This window comes from Cervus elaphus, chromosome 4 (genome assembly GCF_910594005.1).
Source record: "Cervus elaphus chromosome 4, mCerEla1.1, whole genome shotgun sequence".
NCBI lineage: Eukaryota > Metazoa > Chordata > Mammalia > Artiodactyla > Cervidae > Cervus > Cervus elaphus.
Genome location: NC_057818.1, coordinates 6880292 through 6897033, shown reverse-complemented (window position 1 = coordinate 6897033; position 16742 = coordinate 6880292). Strand labels below are relative to the sequence as shown.

Sequence of the window (16742 nt, the reverse complement as noted above, 5' to 3'; positions counted from 1 at the left end):
ATATCCATGAGGCCGCAGGCTTCAGGATGGAGGCAGTGGGCTTATGTTGCTCACCCTGTAACACCTAGAGACTGACACAGTTACCTATCCTCAGGGCTTGTACTAGATAGATGAAGAAAGAGAGAGGAAGGGAGGAAAAGAGAAAGAGAGAAGGGAGGAAAGATGGAAGGCAGGACAGAAAGAAGGGAGAAAGGAAGGGCAGAGAGAAAAAGACAAAGGAAAGAAGAAAAAAGGAAGGAATGAGAAAAAGATAAAAGGAGGGAAGGCGAGAAAGAAATGGAGAGGGAAGGAAACCGAACGATACAGAAAAAGAAAAAAGGAAGAGATAGAGATGCAGAGAAAGGCAGATGCAGATAGAAACAAAGCCGCGCAAAGAGAGAGGAGAGAGACGGGGACTGGCGGGGGGAGGGAAGGGAATTATGAGCAAGTGTGGGGGGTGGGTGGGAAGACCAGGGGGTGGGGTGCAAGAAGGACTCGGGCTTGTGTGAGCAAAGGGGAGGCTGAGAGTTCATCTCTCTCTCCACTCATACAGTTGAGGAGCCCAAGTGCGGTTTGAACAGGGGCTGCGTGGGGGATTCTTGGGAGTTTCCCATGGAGCGAGCCGCAGGATGGACACCATCAGAGGGACCAGTGGCCAGCCGGGGATGGGTAGAGGATGGGGACCATGGCTGACAGCCTGGTGGGCGCCCATGAGAACAGGCGAGGCTGCTTCGTGCTGCACATCTCACACTCTCCCAGCTGAACAGTTTTTTTTTTTTTTTTCATCTTAATATGGGCAATAATATTCTGAAAAGCAAGTGTGGCCTTTCAAGTGTGTTGCTGGGGAAGTGGATGGGTCCCTGGGGTTATATAAACTCAGCAAGACTAGTCTGTGTGTTTGGAGTTCTCGGCGCGTGTCCAAGGATTAGAACTACGGAGGTACATTTTTCTTCACGTCTAATTATGTCTTATGTGTTTGAGGAAAGTGATGCTTGAAAAGGGGCTTGTGTGACAGCCCAGCTAATTGATGAGATCATTGTGCAGACACCTGTCAGGAAGGATGAACAAAGGATGCTGAGATCGGCTTTACCTGCCCCTCGCTCCATGTTCCAACAGCCAGCAGCCTGCTGACTGTCCAATTTGTTGCTCTCTTGCTTCTGCCCCACAGGGGCACTGAGTAGTATTTTCTAACCAGAGAGTGATAATAATAACACGAGGATAATAGTAATAATAGCAGCTGACACTTGACTTTCCTGTATGCCAGCTAGCTTGCAAAGCCCACTACATAATCCTCTTTTAAAATGCTGTACAAAAACTGAGATTGATATTACACCCATTTTTACAGATGAAGAAATAAGATCCAAGGAAGTTAAAGCACTTATTCAAGGTCTCTCACCTGGAAAACAGAGAAGCTAGTATGAAAACCAGCTCAGACTTTGGAATCTGAGCACTTGAAGTTCTGTACTGTCTCTATAACTAATGTAAATGCTGCCTTTTCTCTCTTCATTCCTTCTGCCCCTTTCTTCCTTCATTCCATCTACAAATACTCATCAAGTAACCCCAGTGTATTGGGCACTGGGCTCTGTGCTCAGGATATAGTGTTGAGGAGTTCACACCATCCCTGCCTTCAGGGACACGGCAGCCTAGAGCTTATTTCCAGCTGGGAAATTAACATGAAGAGAAGCTCCAGCACTAAATCTGCCTTCCTCTTGAAAGGCTGGTTGTATCAACAGAAGATGGCCCCCTCCTCCTCCTGAAGATATCTCAACTCTCCTGAGTAACCCCAGACTGTCCTCAGCTCCTAGGGGTGGAAGCCCACCAAGAAAACCCATAGAGAGGAATCCATTCCACTTCATTGTAAGCAGAAGCAGCGTTTCTCTGCACGTGGCCTCCCAGTACTTAAAAAACATGAGCTCTGTATTCAAAGAGACCCAAGTACACATGCAAGCCCATCCTCTCTATGGCTGCTGCGCTGTTGCTGCTAAGTCGCTTCAGTCATGTCCGACTCTGTGCGACCCCATGGATGGCAGCCCACCAGGCTCCTCTGTCCATGGGATTCTCCAGGCAAGAACACTAGAGTGGGTTGCCGTTTCCTTCTCCAATGCATGAAAGTGAAAAGTGAAAGTGAAGCTGCTCAGTCGTGTCCAACTCCTAGCGACCCCATGGACTGCAGCCCACCAGGCTCCTCCGTCCATGGGATTCTCCAGGCAAGAACACTAGAGTGGGTTGCCATTGCCTTCTCCTCTCTATGGCTGTGTGACCTGAAAGAGGTAACTCAACCTCTCTGTGTCTCAATTTCCTCTGTTATAATGGGGATGAAATACTATCTACCTCACAGCCACTGTATGGAAATTACTGAACTCTATTTCAGCTCTTATTCCCTTGTGATCTGATATATACATTCAACGAATATTGAATGAATGAAGCCTCTGTCTCAGAGGCCAAATTTAACCTTTATAATGTTTATAATAAAGATAGTTTCTTTGGATCACTGATGACTTACCGTAAAGGAGTTAAAAGCAACTAAAAATGAAGATCAAGTGAGGCTTATCCAGACATAGACCTAGCTTGGAAGAAATGTTTTTAGATACATTTTTCTTAATCTAAGGTATATTGCTGACTTGTGAAGAGTCAGGCAGTGGCAGCCAGCATCAGAGGTTTCCAGAAGCAGGGAGGTGGGGCCTGGTGCCACAACACATCTCTGCAGCATCTTTGACATTTAGGAGAGTGAGGGCCTGTTTCTTGGGGTCAGCGGTTACAGAATGAGGGTCTTATGCATCCCAGGGGGTCCCCAGGCCACAGCCCTTCCTGCTGATGGCTGAGATACAGTTAATCCTTGTCTCTTCTATTATTCATGGATATGACATGGATATTCAAGGATATGACAGAGGCACTTTATCCTCTTAAAATTCTCAGAGATTCCATTTCCAAGTGTTGCAGGCCCCTGGGGACTCGGAGGTCTTGCTATGGTGTAGACCCTCTTATCCAGGGCATAGGGTAGGGGGCAGACAGAAGATAGGGGCAGTGCAGACAGTTCTGAGGCCGCCTCTGTGGGGCAATCTCAAGAGCGATGGATGGGGGAGTTCCTGGCCCTGGAATTTCTAGTTCACATTTGATCCTTCCATCTAATGAATGGTTGTGGGCTTGGAAACAACTCTGAAACTCTGGATCTGGGAAATTACAATAGCTCATTTTTACTGGGTGTTTATCATGTGCAAGTATACTGCTTCAAGTTCACAGGTACCGCCTGAGGCTGGCCATAATGTCACCCCACTTCACAAATGAGAAAGTCAACTCTCAGAAGGGTTGGAAGATGGAGCTGGGACTAAGCGCAGGGAGTCCGGCTCAGAACTCATGGTCTGAAGTCTTCACTACTAGGTACTCTCCCTCGCGGATGGTTGTTACAAGGGCTACATGAATTCTGTTTACAATGATCCGGTACACAGCTGGTGTGGGACACAACCTGGTGTCTTCGTCTCCTTCTGGCTCTTGAGACCTCACGCATGCACCCTCTAGTTGGGGTGCTGAAGAGTACAGACAGCATAGCTGGACCGTGGCTGATGGAGGGGGATATGGGTGAAACAGCCACAGGGCCTTGAAGAGGGGGCCTCATTCAACTAATAATGCACACCAGATGCAGAGAGGAAACTCGGAACAATATCACAATGTGGGATGGCATGAGCTAGACCGCCAAAGATGGCTTATGAGACTGAAATTTACAAGATCCCTAGGAATGATTTTTTTTTTTTCTGAGATTAAATCAAGGATGGGACTCTTGTTATCTCAGCAAATAACTTTTCTAGGACATAAAAAATGGCTTGCAACAGACTTTTGGTTCACAAGTTTTTACTGCATTTATGATGTAGCAGTGACAAATCAGTGGTAAAGAACACACCTGCAGATGCAGGAGATACGGGTTTGATCCCTGGGTTAGGAAGATCCCCTGGAGAAGGAGATGGCAACCCGCTCCAGTATTCTTGCCTGGGAAATCCCATGGAGGGAAGAACCTGGTAGGCTATAGTCCATGGGGTCACAAAGAGTCGGACATGACTGAGCGACTAACAAAGATTTGGTTGGGGCTTCCCCGGTGGCACTAGTGGTAAAGAATCCAACACAGGAGATACAAGAGACAGTGGCTCAGTCCCTGAGTCAAGAAGATCCCCTGGGGTAGGAAGTGGGCAACCCACTCTAGTATTCTTGTCTGAATTCCATGGACAGAGGAGCCTGGCGGGCTGGAGTCCATGGGGCTGCAAAGACTTGGACGTGACTGAGCACTCACAGAGATTTGGTTAGGGGCGTCACCTTCTCAGACCATCTGACTCTGCTACTGTCAGAGGAAATCAACAGCAACTTCAGAGGTGTGACTGAGCAGCGGAGGCTCAGGCAATTTCAATGAGGAAGTGACTGGCTCTGGATTGAATTATTTCCCTATACGATATTAAAATTGCCTTCCAAATCACGTTTAGGTTGGCATTTCTCACTTCCTGTCTGCAAATTCTGCTTCACAGCCTCTGATAAAGTCAGACAGAAGAAGTCTTGATACCACGAGGACTGCACACTTTATATGAACTCAGTTTAGGAAACTTTCCTAATTAGGTTGAACCTGCTTTGTCATCTGATCATCATCAAGTTAGGAACCATATACCCAGGCCACAGCCTTTTTGGTTCTTAGAAATGTCTATAGCTGGCACTAAAGTAGAAGATGAACAAATACGTGTTGAATAAATGAATGAATGAATGATTGAGTTGTTGAGTGGAAAGAGAAGCATGTTTGAATCAGTCAGAGGATGGTGTGAATCCTAGTTTTGCAACTTATTACTGGCTTTTCACTGTGAAAAGGGAAGCAACCCAGAGAAAGAGGCTCTATGAATTCATTTCCTATTGTTGCTACAAAAAATTACCATCAAGTTCCGTGGCTAAAAACAAATAAAACCAATTTATTCTGCCAGAGTTTTATCTTGGCAGATATAATAGGATAATATAGGATATATATAGGATATATAACAATGCAGTCTGTATTACATTATATACAGAGGTGTTAGATTGCAGTTCTGGAAATCAGAAATGCAAAATGGGTTGCCCGAGGCTAAAATCAAGGTTTCAGCAGGGTTGTGTTTCTTCTGGAAGCTCCAGGGGAGTCCCTTTCTCTGTCTCTTTCAGCATCGAGGGGCTGCCCACATCCCTTGGCTTACGGTCTCTCCCTCCATCCTTGAGGCCAGCAGTGTAACATCTCTGAATCTCCTTCTGACTCTTTTTATCAGACCCACCTGGATAATCCAGAAGGGTCTCTCCATCTCGGGGTCCTTTCCTCAATCCCATCTGCACGATCCCTTTTGCTGTATAAGGGATCATGACGTGGATGTCTGGGGTGGGGTGGGGGGAGTCAGGGGTGGAGAGAGAATCACCCTGCCTATCACAGCTCTGCTGTGCGCGAAGTCGCTTCAGTCACGTCCGACTCTTTGCGACCCCATGGACCATAGCCCACCAGGCTCCTCTGTCCATGGGATTCTCCAGGCAAGAACACTGGAGTGAGTTGTCATGCCCTCCTCCAGGGCATCTTCCCAACCTACGGATCGAACCTGTGTCTCTTGTCTGCTGCATGGGCAGGCAGGTTCTTTATCACTGTGCCACCTGGGAGGCTCCCATGCCACATACCACCCATCAAATCTTGATCGGGAAAATGCTATTTAGAGACCCATGCACCTGAGAGCTGGGCAGCCCAACCCCACCCTTCAAGTGTCCACGGGTTTAGCCAGACCACATCCTTTTGGCCCCACGCTACTCACTTTCACTAAACTTTGCTTTACTTTAGTGCTATTAGACTATGTAACAAGCACATCATAAGAAACAGCATCACAGAAGAAGTTGCTTTTATTGTAACTGTTTTGTGAGTGGATGTACATTACATGTCAGCATACATTTCTTATGAGAAATGACAGATAATTATCCCTGGTCTTAAAATCCAGCACTGGGATTTCCCTGGTGGCTCGGTGGTTAAGACTCTGGGCTTTCACTGCAGGGGTAGGGGTTTGATACCTGGTGGAGGAACTGAGATCCCACAACCTGCATGGCCTGGCCAAAAACAAAGTAACTAACAAACAACACCCCAGTACTGGCTATGGTTTCCCTAGTGACTGGTTTATTTCCATCAAATGAACACTAGTGCACATGGCTGATCATTTTTCTCCCTTTGCACAACCCACTATTAAGAAGCCAAGAACCTCAACAAAGCTACAAGACATCAAAGCCTGCATTATATGCACCATTAGTTACCCACCTCATTGTCCCTTTTCCCCAGTTCCTTCCTGTTTCACATTTTTATTTCTTCTCGGTCTTTATTAAACATTTCTTGCATCTTCTCTATCTTTGTCTCCAGGCTATTTATCTGTAACTCCATTTTGTTTTCAAGATTTTGGATCATTTTTATTATCATTATTCTAAATTCTTTTTCAGGTAGATTCCCTATCTCCTCCTCTTTTGTTTGACTTGGTGGGCATTTTTCATGTTCCTTTACCTGTTGGGTATTTCTCTGCCTTTTCATCTTGTTTAGACTGCTGTGTTTGGAATGGCCTTTCTGTATTCTGCAGGTCTGTGGTTCCTTTTTATTGTGGAGGTTTCACCCAGTGGGTGGGGTTGGACGATTGGCTTGTCAAGGTTTCCTGGTTAGGGAAGCTTGCGTTGGTGTTCTGGTGCATGGAACTGGATTTCTTCTCTCTGGAGTGCAATGGAGTGCCCAATAATGAGTTTTGAGATGGGTCTATGTGTTAGGTGTGACTATGGCAACCTGTAAGTTGACGCTCAGGGCTATGTTCCTGTGTTGCTGGAGAATTTGCGTGGTATGTCTTGCTCTGAAACTTACTGGCTCTTGGGTGGTGGTTGGTTTCAGTGTAGGTATGGAGACTTTTGGATGGTATCTTATTAATTAGTGTTCCATGTAGTCAGGAGTCTTCTGGTGTTCTCAGGTTTTGGGCTTAAGTCTCCTGCCTCTGGATTTCAGTTTTATTCTTCCAGTAGCCTCAAGACTTCTCCAACTATACAGCACTGATAATAAAACTTCTAGGTTAATGGTGAAAAGATTCTCCACAGTGAGGGACACCCAGAGAGGTTCACAGAGTTACATGAAGGAGAGGGAGGAGGGAGAGAGAGATGAGCAGGAGGAGAAAAAGGAGGACTCAAGAGGAGAGAGACAGATCTACGCAGTTCTCTGTTCCCAAAGTGTTCTCCGTAGCCCAGACACCCACAAAGATTCACAGAATTGGATTGGGAAGAGAAGGGGAAAGGAGGAAACAGAGGTGTTCTGAGGTAGAAAACGGACAGTCAAAAGTGGGAGACAGTAATCAACACACTCCTGAGTAAAAATGGGAACTGAATATTGGATTCTTAAATGTCCAAAGTTTATATCATATACTAAAAAACAAAGATTAAAAATCTAGAGTAGAGGTTAGACTCTTAAAAATACAATATTAAGAACAAAAACATAAACACAAAATATTTTAGAAATATATATGAAGTTCAGTTTAAAAATAGGGCTTCTCTCTTTTTTTTATTTTGCAAGGTTATAGTGAAATGAAAATGAAAATTAAGGAGTAGTAGAGGAGTAACAGAGGACTTTAAAAGAAAATAAGAGAAAAAGAAAAAAAAACAAAAAAAATTTTTTTCCTAATTAAGAAAATCGTAAAAAATATATGAAAATGAAAGTTAAGGAGTAATGGGGGAGTAATGGGGAATTTTAAAAGAAAATAAGAGAGAAAAAAATAAAAAAGAAAAGAAAAGAAAAAAAAGGTAAAAATATATCTAGGAATTTCTCTGGAGCTGTTGCGGTCAGTGTGGGTTCAGTTCAGTTCAGATAGCTTCTCATTCCAGCTTACACTTCTCGATATCTACAGGCCCCTTCCAGTGTAGTCGGCGTTATCTACAGGGATTTTAATCTGTTGCACTGGTCCCTTCTGAAGCGGTTCCCTTTGTTTATTTGGCTTCTGTTTGCCAGTCTCTTCAGTGCCTAATTTCTGCCCTGACACAGGCGGGCAGAGGTGGTCTCTTGTTCAGGTTCACTAGTTCCGTCGCGCTGCGGGGAGGGAGGGGCGCTGCTTTCCCCGTCCACGCTGCTCAGGCTCCCAGCTGCTCTATATGGAGCGGGCCCTGCGCTGCATGCGGTTCCAGTTTTTGGGTATTCCACAAACGCGCGGACTCGGTTGCGCCTGCGTTTTGTGCCTTCCCCGGCCCGAGCAGCTCAGGCAGTCAGGAGCTTGACGGGCGCACCCTCCCTGGGTGCGGCGCGCCTTCTCCCCTCCACAGCCCCAGCCTCAGTTTCCACCCGTGCCAGTCGGGTGCGTGTGCCCTGTGTTTAGCCGCAACCCTCCCAGCGGATGTCGACCATCCAGAGTCTCAGGAAGTCTTTGGTTAGAAACTGGAGGCCTGTTTGCAGTGTGGTAAGGGATGCCGCCTCTGGGGCTGAGTTTGCCCCTTTCCCCTCCCCCCTGCCTCCTGCCTCTGGCGGGGCTGGGCCGGTCCGCAGCCGGCTAGCTCCTCCGGACTTGCTCAGACCCTTTGTTCTGCGAACGGCCGGCAGTGTGATCGGGCCGGTTAATTTTCTCTCTCTTTTGCTGTCCCACAGTTTAAGTTGGTTTCTCGCAAAAGCTCCCTCCGATTGCCCTCAGGACACTCAGGGAGGGTCCTTACCGTAAGCAATGGCACCCATTCCTCTCCATTCCGCCCCCACTTACTGGTGGTGGATGTGGGCATCTGGGGTACTTTTCTGCTGGGAGTTGCCTTTAGGCACGTAATTTGTGGGTTTTATTTATTTTTCCTCCCAGTTAGGTTGCCCTCCGAGATTCGAAAGCTTCCCCCAGACCCGCCAGTGCGAGGGTTTCCTGGTGTTTGGAAACTTCCTCTATTAAGACTCCCTTCCCAGGACGGGTCTGTGTCCCTAGCTCTTTTGTCTCTCTTTTTATCTTTTATATTTTGTCCTACCTCCTTTCGAAGACAGTGGGCTGCTTTTCTGGGCGCCTAATGTCCTGTCCTTTAGTTTAGTTCAGAGTTTAGTCCTTCAGGGTCTGTGAGCCCAGAATAAGGCATGGTAAGAACTTTTGTTATTCCCCAAGACATTTTTTTCTCTTTTGTGAGACCCAGGTCCCTGATACATTTCTCTTGGTTCCAAGAAGAACAAACTCAAATGAAAAACAAAAAATCAAAACATAAAACCAAACAACGTCAATGCCAATATTTCAACCCAGACTCTCAGCAGAACTGAATCCAGCTGTAAAGCCTGGCACTGAGGCTGATAAAAGGAAAACAGGTCTCTCACACTTTACATGCTGAGCACATCGAGCTCATAGATGCCAGCATTCTAAATGGCTCGCTTGCTGTTAATAGATTCACTGGCACTGAAATCCATTTCTTTTCCGGGGGATATTTAACTTTTATTGTATCTTTACTCATGGTCAAAAGACATGGGCAAATTTGCTAAAGTGATCGAAGATACTCTTCTTAAAGGCATTCCTGAAGTTTTGCCTTCATATCTTTGTATGTGAGCTTGTCTTCTTGGAAAGGAAAACCAGAAATGAGTTTTATAGGATATAAGGTTTTAGTAGTTGTAGAAAGCCAAGGTTAAAAAAAAAACCAAAAACCAACCTTAGTAGAACCACCAATGAAAAAACCTTTGAGATATACACAACGTAAGAGTTCATCTCTGAGTGCATGAAACGACAGAATCCTCAACACCAAGAATCTGTCACATCCTACTGGATAGTGTATCCAGACCTTCTCTTTTTAATCTCTACCCCCACAGAGCCCAAGATGTAGCATGTATTCAATGCACAGTCGCTGAATTAATGAGTAACATCTCTCACTCTCTGTCCATGGAATTTCCCAGTCAAGGCCTGACTTAGTGACTGATCACAAGTACCTCTCATTCTGAAAGGTTAGAGTTCTCCTCCAACCCCAAGACACCCAGGGGAACACAGCGCTTGCCGTGGGGCAGGCGGGCATTACCTGTGATGTGACTGGTACTGAGATCCATCCAAACCATGAAAGAAATCTCTGCCATTCCTCAGCTCCAGGGCAGCAATTTTAATTTCCTTTATTTCTTCCCTTGTCAAAACACACCTTACAGATGACATTCCTACAAGCAACCACTCTCATGGGTAGACTTAGGTTAAAGTGTCATTCCCACTGTGCTAGTACAATCTCCGTCTACCTCTCTGCCACTCAAGAAAATATATCAGAACACAAATGAACGAGGATGCCATTACTCTGGGAAATATCATGAATTCGTGGCGACTTATTGAAAAGAGTAAATCATCCACCATTTTGGTGTTTCAGATAATATTAGTTGTACATGACCTATGGAGGATCTCACAGTGATGGACGTGAAAGTTCACCGGCATGCCAAGAATGAGTACTTCTCTACAGAATCCACCACTGAGACACACCATCTAGGATCTTCCCAAACCATCTCTGAGGCTCACGTTAACCCCAACACACTGGTCTGTATGAACTCTGCCATGCACGTGAGATTCAGGAGAACCACAGTGATCATCTCTACGAATGGGCATAGCTCACATGGAAACATCGGCAAATGCATGCCACTCCACTCTCTGCGCCCTGACCCCGGGGAGGAGGACGCACAGAAGCCCACTCACCACGCCGCCGCCAGCCGAGTGTATGAGCACAGACATCCCTTCTCGGAGGTTGGCGACTTCGAAGAGCATCATGTAGGCGGTGACGAAGTTCATGGGGAAGGCAGCGGCCTCAGAGAAGCTCATGTCCTCGGGGATCTTGTAGACAAATTCCACAGGTGTGCACACCACCTCTGCCCAGGCGTTGTAATTGACAAATGCCATGACACGGTCCCCGATCTGGCAAGAGGGAAGCACGGGGTTAGTGGAGGTTTCTTGGTCTTTTTTTGAGAGATTTCTCAAATACACTTAACGATCTAGCAAAAACTATAGAGTCCTTCCCAGGAAAAAAAGAAAAAAGAAAAGAAACCTTAAACCCTCAAATATGCACACCTTCACCTCACCTGCCTTCTGAGGCATTTGTAGATGCTCTGAAACCAATCTCTGCAAGCTTCCCAGAGGCCATGGAAGCCAGGGTCTCTATCCCTCTTTCGGAGCATAAATATACGACGTGCACCACATCGCACGCCTTGGAATGTTAGTGTCAGAAGCTCACGTTACCGATCCAACCTCTCATCTAATCTCTCTGTTTCGGGACGTGGAGGGTCAAGGGGGCAGGACTGGGAGTCGGTCTGCTCTCTTTGGCTCTCTCCCACCCCATACTGATTCCCTGCCAGGCTAGTTCATGCAGGATTTGCATCAAAGGTTAGCACCGGACTACCGATGGCATTAGATGTGAAACGTGATGCGTCAGAAAAGTCACCTAAATGTGATTGCAGGGAATTGAATAAAAGCAACCAGGCTCAGAGAGAAATGCCAGCGGGTGTGAGGAGTGACAACCAGCCTTTATTGCACACGTGTTATACGGCAGACGTTATCCTAAAGCTGCCACGTGTTCCACCTCCTGATCAGAAGAGGCAGAGCTGAATACTGCCATCTTTTTAAAATCAGTGGTTTACATAGCCAGACACCAGGCAGAAAAGAAAAGAGTGGTCTTCCCTTTAAAGTGGTTATAATCATGGGCTAAGTTTTTTTTTTCCCCCATAGCATATCATTATTCAAGGGAAATACAAAGTAAATCATCATGAACAGCTTAGAGCTGCCAAGTACTAGTTCAATGGAACCATTCTGCTACCTGATGTTAGGCTTATACTGTGACTCTTCAATGCAATATTCAAATTGTTATAGTCACAGTGATTGCTCAGTAAACTAATGGCTTTCATATATCTGTGTTTTAGTTTTACTTTTTTTTAAGTAATTGATTCTACTGTTTTCTTCTAGTTTACCCTTTCTCTTTTACTTCTGTTCAACAAACAACAACAAAAGCCTCCCGTGAGACTGGTTTTTTTATAGTTCCATATTACAGATGAATGATGAGAGGTTTTTGCAGACACTTAAACTGAAGCAAAACGAAGGTCACATCACTGATCTGACCCAAGAGTCATGCAGTCAGAGAGTAGCTGAACCTGGATGTGAACATAGCTAGGCTGACTCCAGATACAAATTGCTAATTCATTACATCTATGTGCTACAAAGAAGACACAGACTTATATAAGGGTGTGCAACAGGGGAAACCTATCAAGTCTGGGAATATTAGTCTAAGGTCTTTAAGTTTCAGTTTCCTTGGCTCTTACATGAGTTTAATGTTAGGAACGGGTCCTTATGAGATTAAATAACACAATAGACAAGCAACCTATGTGGCATGGTGCATGTAAACTGAGGAAAGAACAATCAATGCTAACTCTTAAAAAGACTGGTTCCTGATCTCCCATGGAATTCACAGTTTAACGATCAAAAGCTAAATATCGACCCACTGAGTTTCATGAAGCAGAGGAAGAGCTGTCTAACGAGGAAACTGATGGATAGGAGAGGCTGTCTCATGGGCAGTGAGCGCCAATCCTTGGAAGCGTTGAGAATCAAATGATGATGTCAGGAATATCATGGCCGATGCGAGGGCTTGGACCAGAGGATCGCTCAGGTCTAATATTGGCATCCTCCTTTTACAGTCATGCAAACCTAAAGCTCTATCAACATCACAGAGTAGCTGATGACCTGCAGTGTGAACAGAGTGTGGGAAAAGAGTATCTCAACCGCCTTGACAGTGATGGTCGTGCCAGCCCAGCAGGGTTGTCTGCTCCAGGCCTCTCATTTCATTATCAAGATGGCAAAAAGGGGGTCAGCCATCAGATAAATGCTAATCTCAGAGTCCAGAGGTGGTAAACTTTTAAAAAAAAATATCTAATTCACCTCATTATTTGCTTCTGTTAGGGAAAAGAAATTAGTCCTTGGCAACGAAGCCCAAATGATTCCTTTTCTGCAGTGCTCCCAGCAATAATTTTTCAAGGCTTCCTTGTAATCGATCAAGCCAAGAGAGCTAGCTGTTCTGTGTGTTGCTGTGTGGAATTCTATCTCCAACATGATTGAAAATCTGAAGTCAGACTTATAGAGGGCATATTAGTATTGGTTTTTCTCCCCAATCATGCCCTGACTGTAAACCTGTAGGTGGCTTCTTTTATTTGTTTGTGCAGCTGAAAGTACTGGAGGAGGGGTGGAGGAGATGATGGATCAATCTGACAATAAGCAAGCCAGGGCTAACTAGCAAAAGAAAGATCAAACATAAGGGAAAATATATATAATCAAGCACAATGATTCCTCCCTATAAACCAAGGTCAACCCATCCCTAAAATGATGGGTTGTTTATCCAGTGCTCAGGATTGATAGAGCAAATGGTGTGATCTTTTCCTTTGGGATAATGTGGAGGGATGGAGAACAGATTGTATTTCTTATACACAGCATTTTCAGGGAGAAACGGTGCTGCCTCTGGTTATATTGCCTACCTGGGGACAGAAAATGTAAAGTCATAGAGAAGAAAAGAAAAAGCACATTTACTTCTCTCTGAACGTTTTTCTGCCGTGTTATCTGGAAACCACTGACAAAAAGACAGATGAGCTGGTTGAGGTGTCCAGACATGCATCATAATGAATTTGGAGCATATTGATATTTTCAAAGTATACTGAGGCTCCGAGGTACTGAGACCAACCAGCAGGCTCAAAATTGATTCCAAGGGGATTTTGGCATTGCCTTTTACAGGATTTTTCTTCCTGTATTAACCATCCAATGCAGCATTTGCAGGTGGGGAGGAGGGGTAAAGATTGTAGGACTGTAGGAAGAGTCAAAATTCTCTAGTGGTTTGAATTCAGGTTCACCTTCTACTTGCTCTCATTCTGACCTCATGGAAAATTACCAAACCCTTTTGAACTTCATGTCTAAGGGGATAAGAATCTTCACCTTGCAGGGCTGTGATGGGACTGAAAAACAGTAACTTGCCCGTGTTTCCGGTTATGGTGGATTCTCAAGTGTGAGGTCTCTTCGTCTCTCCATGGGGAAGCATTAAAGTTGAGTGAGAGCTCTTATGCCTGATTTCCAATGGTTTTACTTGCTCTCAACTATCACAGTTTTGTGTAGTTGATTTGCCCATAGGTTTTTAGTTTTTATAGACCAGATCCTATCTGATTTGTATGGTAATGGTAAAAAGGATCTTTTCAGTGATTAAAAATTTTGTTATTGGGAGTTATGTACACGTACAAAAAAACAGAATTATATAATAACCCTTTGTAGACTTGTCTTACTCCCCAAGCCACCAACCCATAGCCAATTCTGTCTCATTGTCAGTGCTTGCTTCGGCAGCACATATACTGTCTCATTGTCAGACACCTCTACCCTTTGTCTTTAAATTTTTCATCCAAAAATGCCCTTTCTCAATGTCTGAAATAATAACTTATAAGTGATCACTTAAATGCATTGGTTAAATAGATACTTAAAGGCACCAAATTATAAAACACAGAGGCTATTTCTCACCAACCTTTGCATTTTGTAATTAACTTCTGAGCCTGATATGATGGTGAAATGGGAGCCACGGGTAGAGAGAGGAGGGGTATACGCTTGGTTAATCCACAGCCAAATCCATAATTGCATTCATTTTAATCTTTTAAAAAAATATTTTTCTTTTTAAAAATCTTTTTAATAACTATCAAGTGAATAAAGAGGATGCTAAAGTTTCCCCTGGCCACTTCACCAGACTGTTGCCAGGAGCTGTTACAAGATGGTCCCTGAGAAAGGCATGAGACATTCGGAAAGTCCTATCACTTATAAACATGTGTGAAATAGATAGCTGATGGGCAGTTGCTGATAGCACAGGGGGCTCCAGGCGACACTCTGTGAAAACCTAGAGGGGTGGGGCGGGCTGGGGCGGGGGAAGTTCAAGAGCGAGGGGACTTATGTATACCTATGACTGATTCACTCGTTGTATGGCAGAAACCAACACACAACTATAAGGCAATTATCCTTCAACTGAAATAAATTTTAAAAAGCAAATAACAAGAAGACACGTTATAGATGATTTCAAACGCATTTTGCATAATATTTTGTTTAATCTTGTATTATTTCAATAGATTCCAGATAAATATCACCCTTTCAGTCAGAAGTCAAAACATTACCTCAAATCCTTTAACGCTGTCCCCCAGGGCTTCAACAATCCCAGAACACTCAAATCCTGGCACCAGGGGGGTCTTGGGAGGGTTGTCAATGTTCCCCTGGCGCACCATCAAGTCAATGAAGTTTAAACCACTGTAAACAGCAAACGTGAAAAGAGAGAAATTCACAGTGAGATGGAAAGAAAGCACTGACTTGACTCTTCTTTCCTTCCCATCCCCTCCCTCCCCTTCCTCCCCCAGTTCCTCTCTTCTTTCTTTTTTAACTTTCTGGCAAAATGTGGCTAATAGTAATGTTACTTAGCTAGATGTCACCCAAAAAGCAAAACAACCATCTCTCTAGGCAACTTATGCTTTCTCAGCCCTTCAAATGGCATCTGCAGTGTTCACGCTCTAATTCAAGAGAGAGCCTCATTGTCCCCACTCACAGCCTCCTTACTCTTATTCTAAAAATGTATTGACCAGCCTGGTCATTAGCCATTCTAGCACTTAATTCAGGGTAAAAAAATACTAGGAAGAGTTTATAAGAAGAAACATAGAAAGCAGCCAGACATAATGGCCACCCACCAATCTATGAAAAAGAAAGAGAAAAAAAGATCTAACTTAAAAGGTCTCAAAAAGACTGTCACCAGTAGCTCAGCTGGTAGACAATCCACCTGCAATGCAGGAGACCCTGGTTTGATTCCTGGGTTGGGAAGATCCCGTGGAGAAGGGATAGGCTACCCACTCCAGTATTCATGGGCTTCCCTGGTGACTCAGCTGGTAAAGAATCTGCCTGCAATGCACGAGACCTGGGTTCCATCCCTGGGTTGGGAAGATCCCCTGGGGAAGGGAATGGCAACCCACTCCAGTATTCTGAACTGGAGAATTCCAGGGTCGCAAAGAGTCAGACATGATTGAGTAACTTTCACTTTCACTTTCAACCATCTCACAGACTTACACCAGCACCATGCCATAAAGGCTAGCCGTAATGGTGGCTGAGCCATCAAGAGACCACGCTGGGTGCACCTCAGGATGGTGACTCCAAAGAGAGAGGTCAAAGGGACAGGCCAGTGGGTGTGGGAAGACTGGAAGGTTCATTTCAAAAACCTGAGTTGTCTCTGGCTGAGAGAAGCCGTTTGGTATTTTCTACAGACATATTACTTTTGAAATAAGAAAGTTATCATTAAACCATGTCAAAGTCATTGCCTTGGAAAACCACATACTTGATTCTAATGATGCTACCAATGTTCCAAACTATTGGTTTTGTTTTGGTTTTTAAGAGCTACAATTGAAAATTGCATTTAACACCCATGAAAGAATGAAGTGAGCAAGTATGTATGTGAAATTCGTGAACGTGTATTTTTTTCGCACCACATGTGGCTCTAACATACTTCCTGTTTTCACAAGCTGCCATCTAAGGAAGACATGGGTTGGAGAAACCAAACTCCTCGGTCTGGCCCAAGGCCTATTAGCCTCTGACCACAGCTTCTTTCCCAAGCAGAAGACTTGAACTCTCTCTTAAACGCAGCTTGTCTGTTTCCTCCTGGGCCTCTTTGGAGCCAAGGACACTTGGACGTCTACCTACCACCTCTGCTCTCTGCTTGACAGTCTCTCCATAAGCAACGGATAAGGGCAAGGAGGGTGACTTCCTTGAAAGGTAGATTTTAGAGTCACC

The 16742-nt window shown here is 44.8% G+C and overlaps 1 protein-coding gene across 1 annotated transcript in view; it reads right to left on the bottom strand.

Moving 5' to 3' along the window:
* VAT1L (vesicle amine transport 1 like) overlaps nucleotides 1-16742 on the bottom strand; it is a 166734-nt gene that overhangs the window by 122488 nt on the left and 27504 nt on the right. The window contains exons 2-3 of the mRNA XM_043898103.1: nucleotides 15092-15221; nucleotides 10620-10835 (exon numbers count right to left, since the gene is read on the bottom strand). Of these exons, the coding sequence (XP_043754038.1) occupies nucleotides 10620-10835; nucleotides 15092-15221 (346 nt within the window). The remainder of the gene's footprint in view (nucleotides 1-10619; nucleotides 10836-15091; nucleotides 15222-16742) is intronic.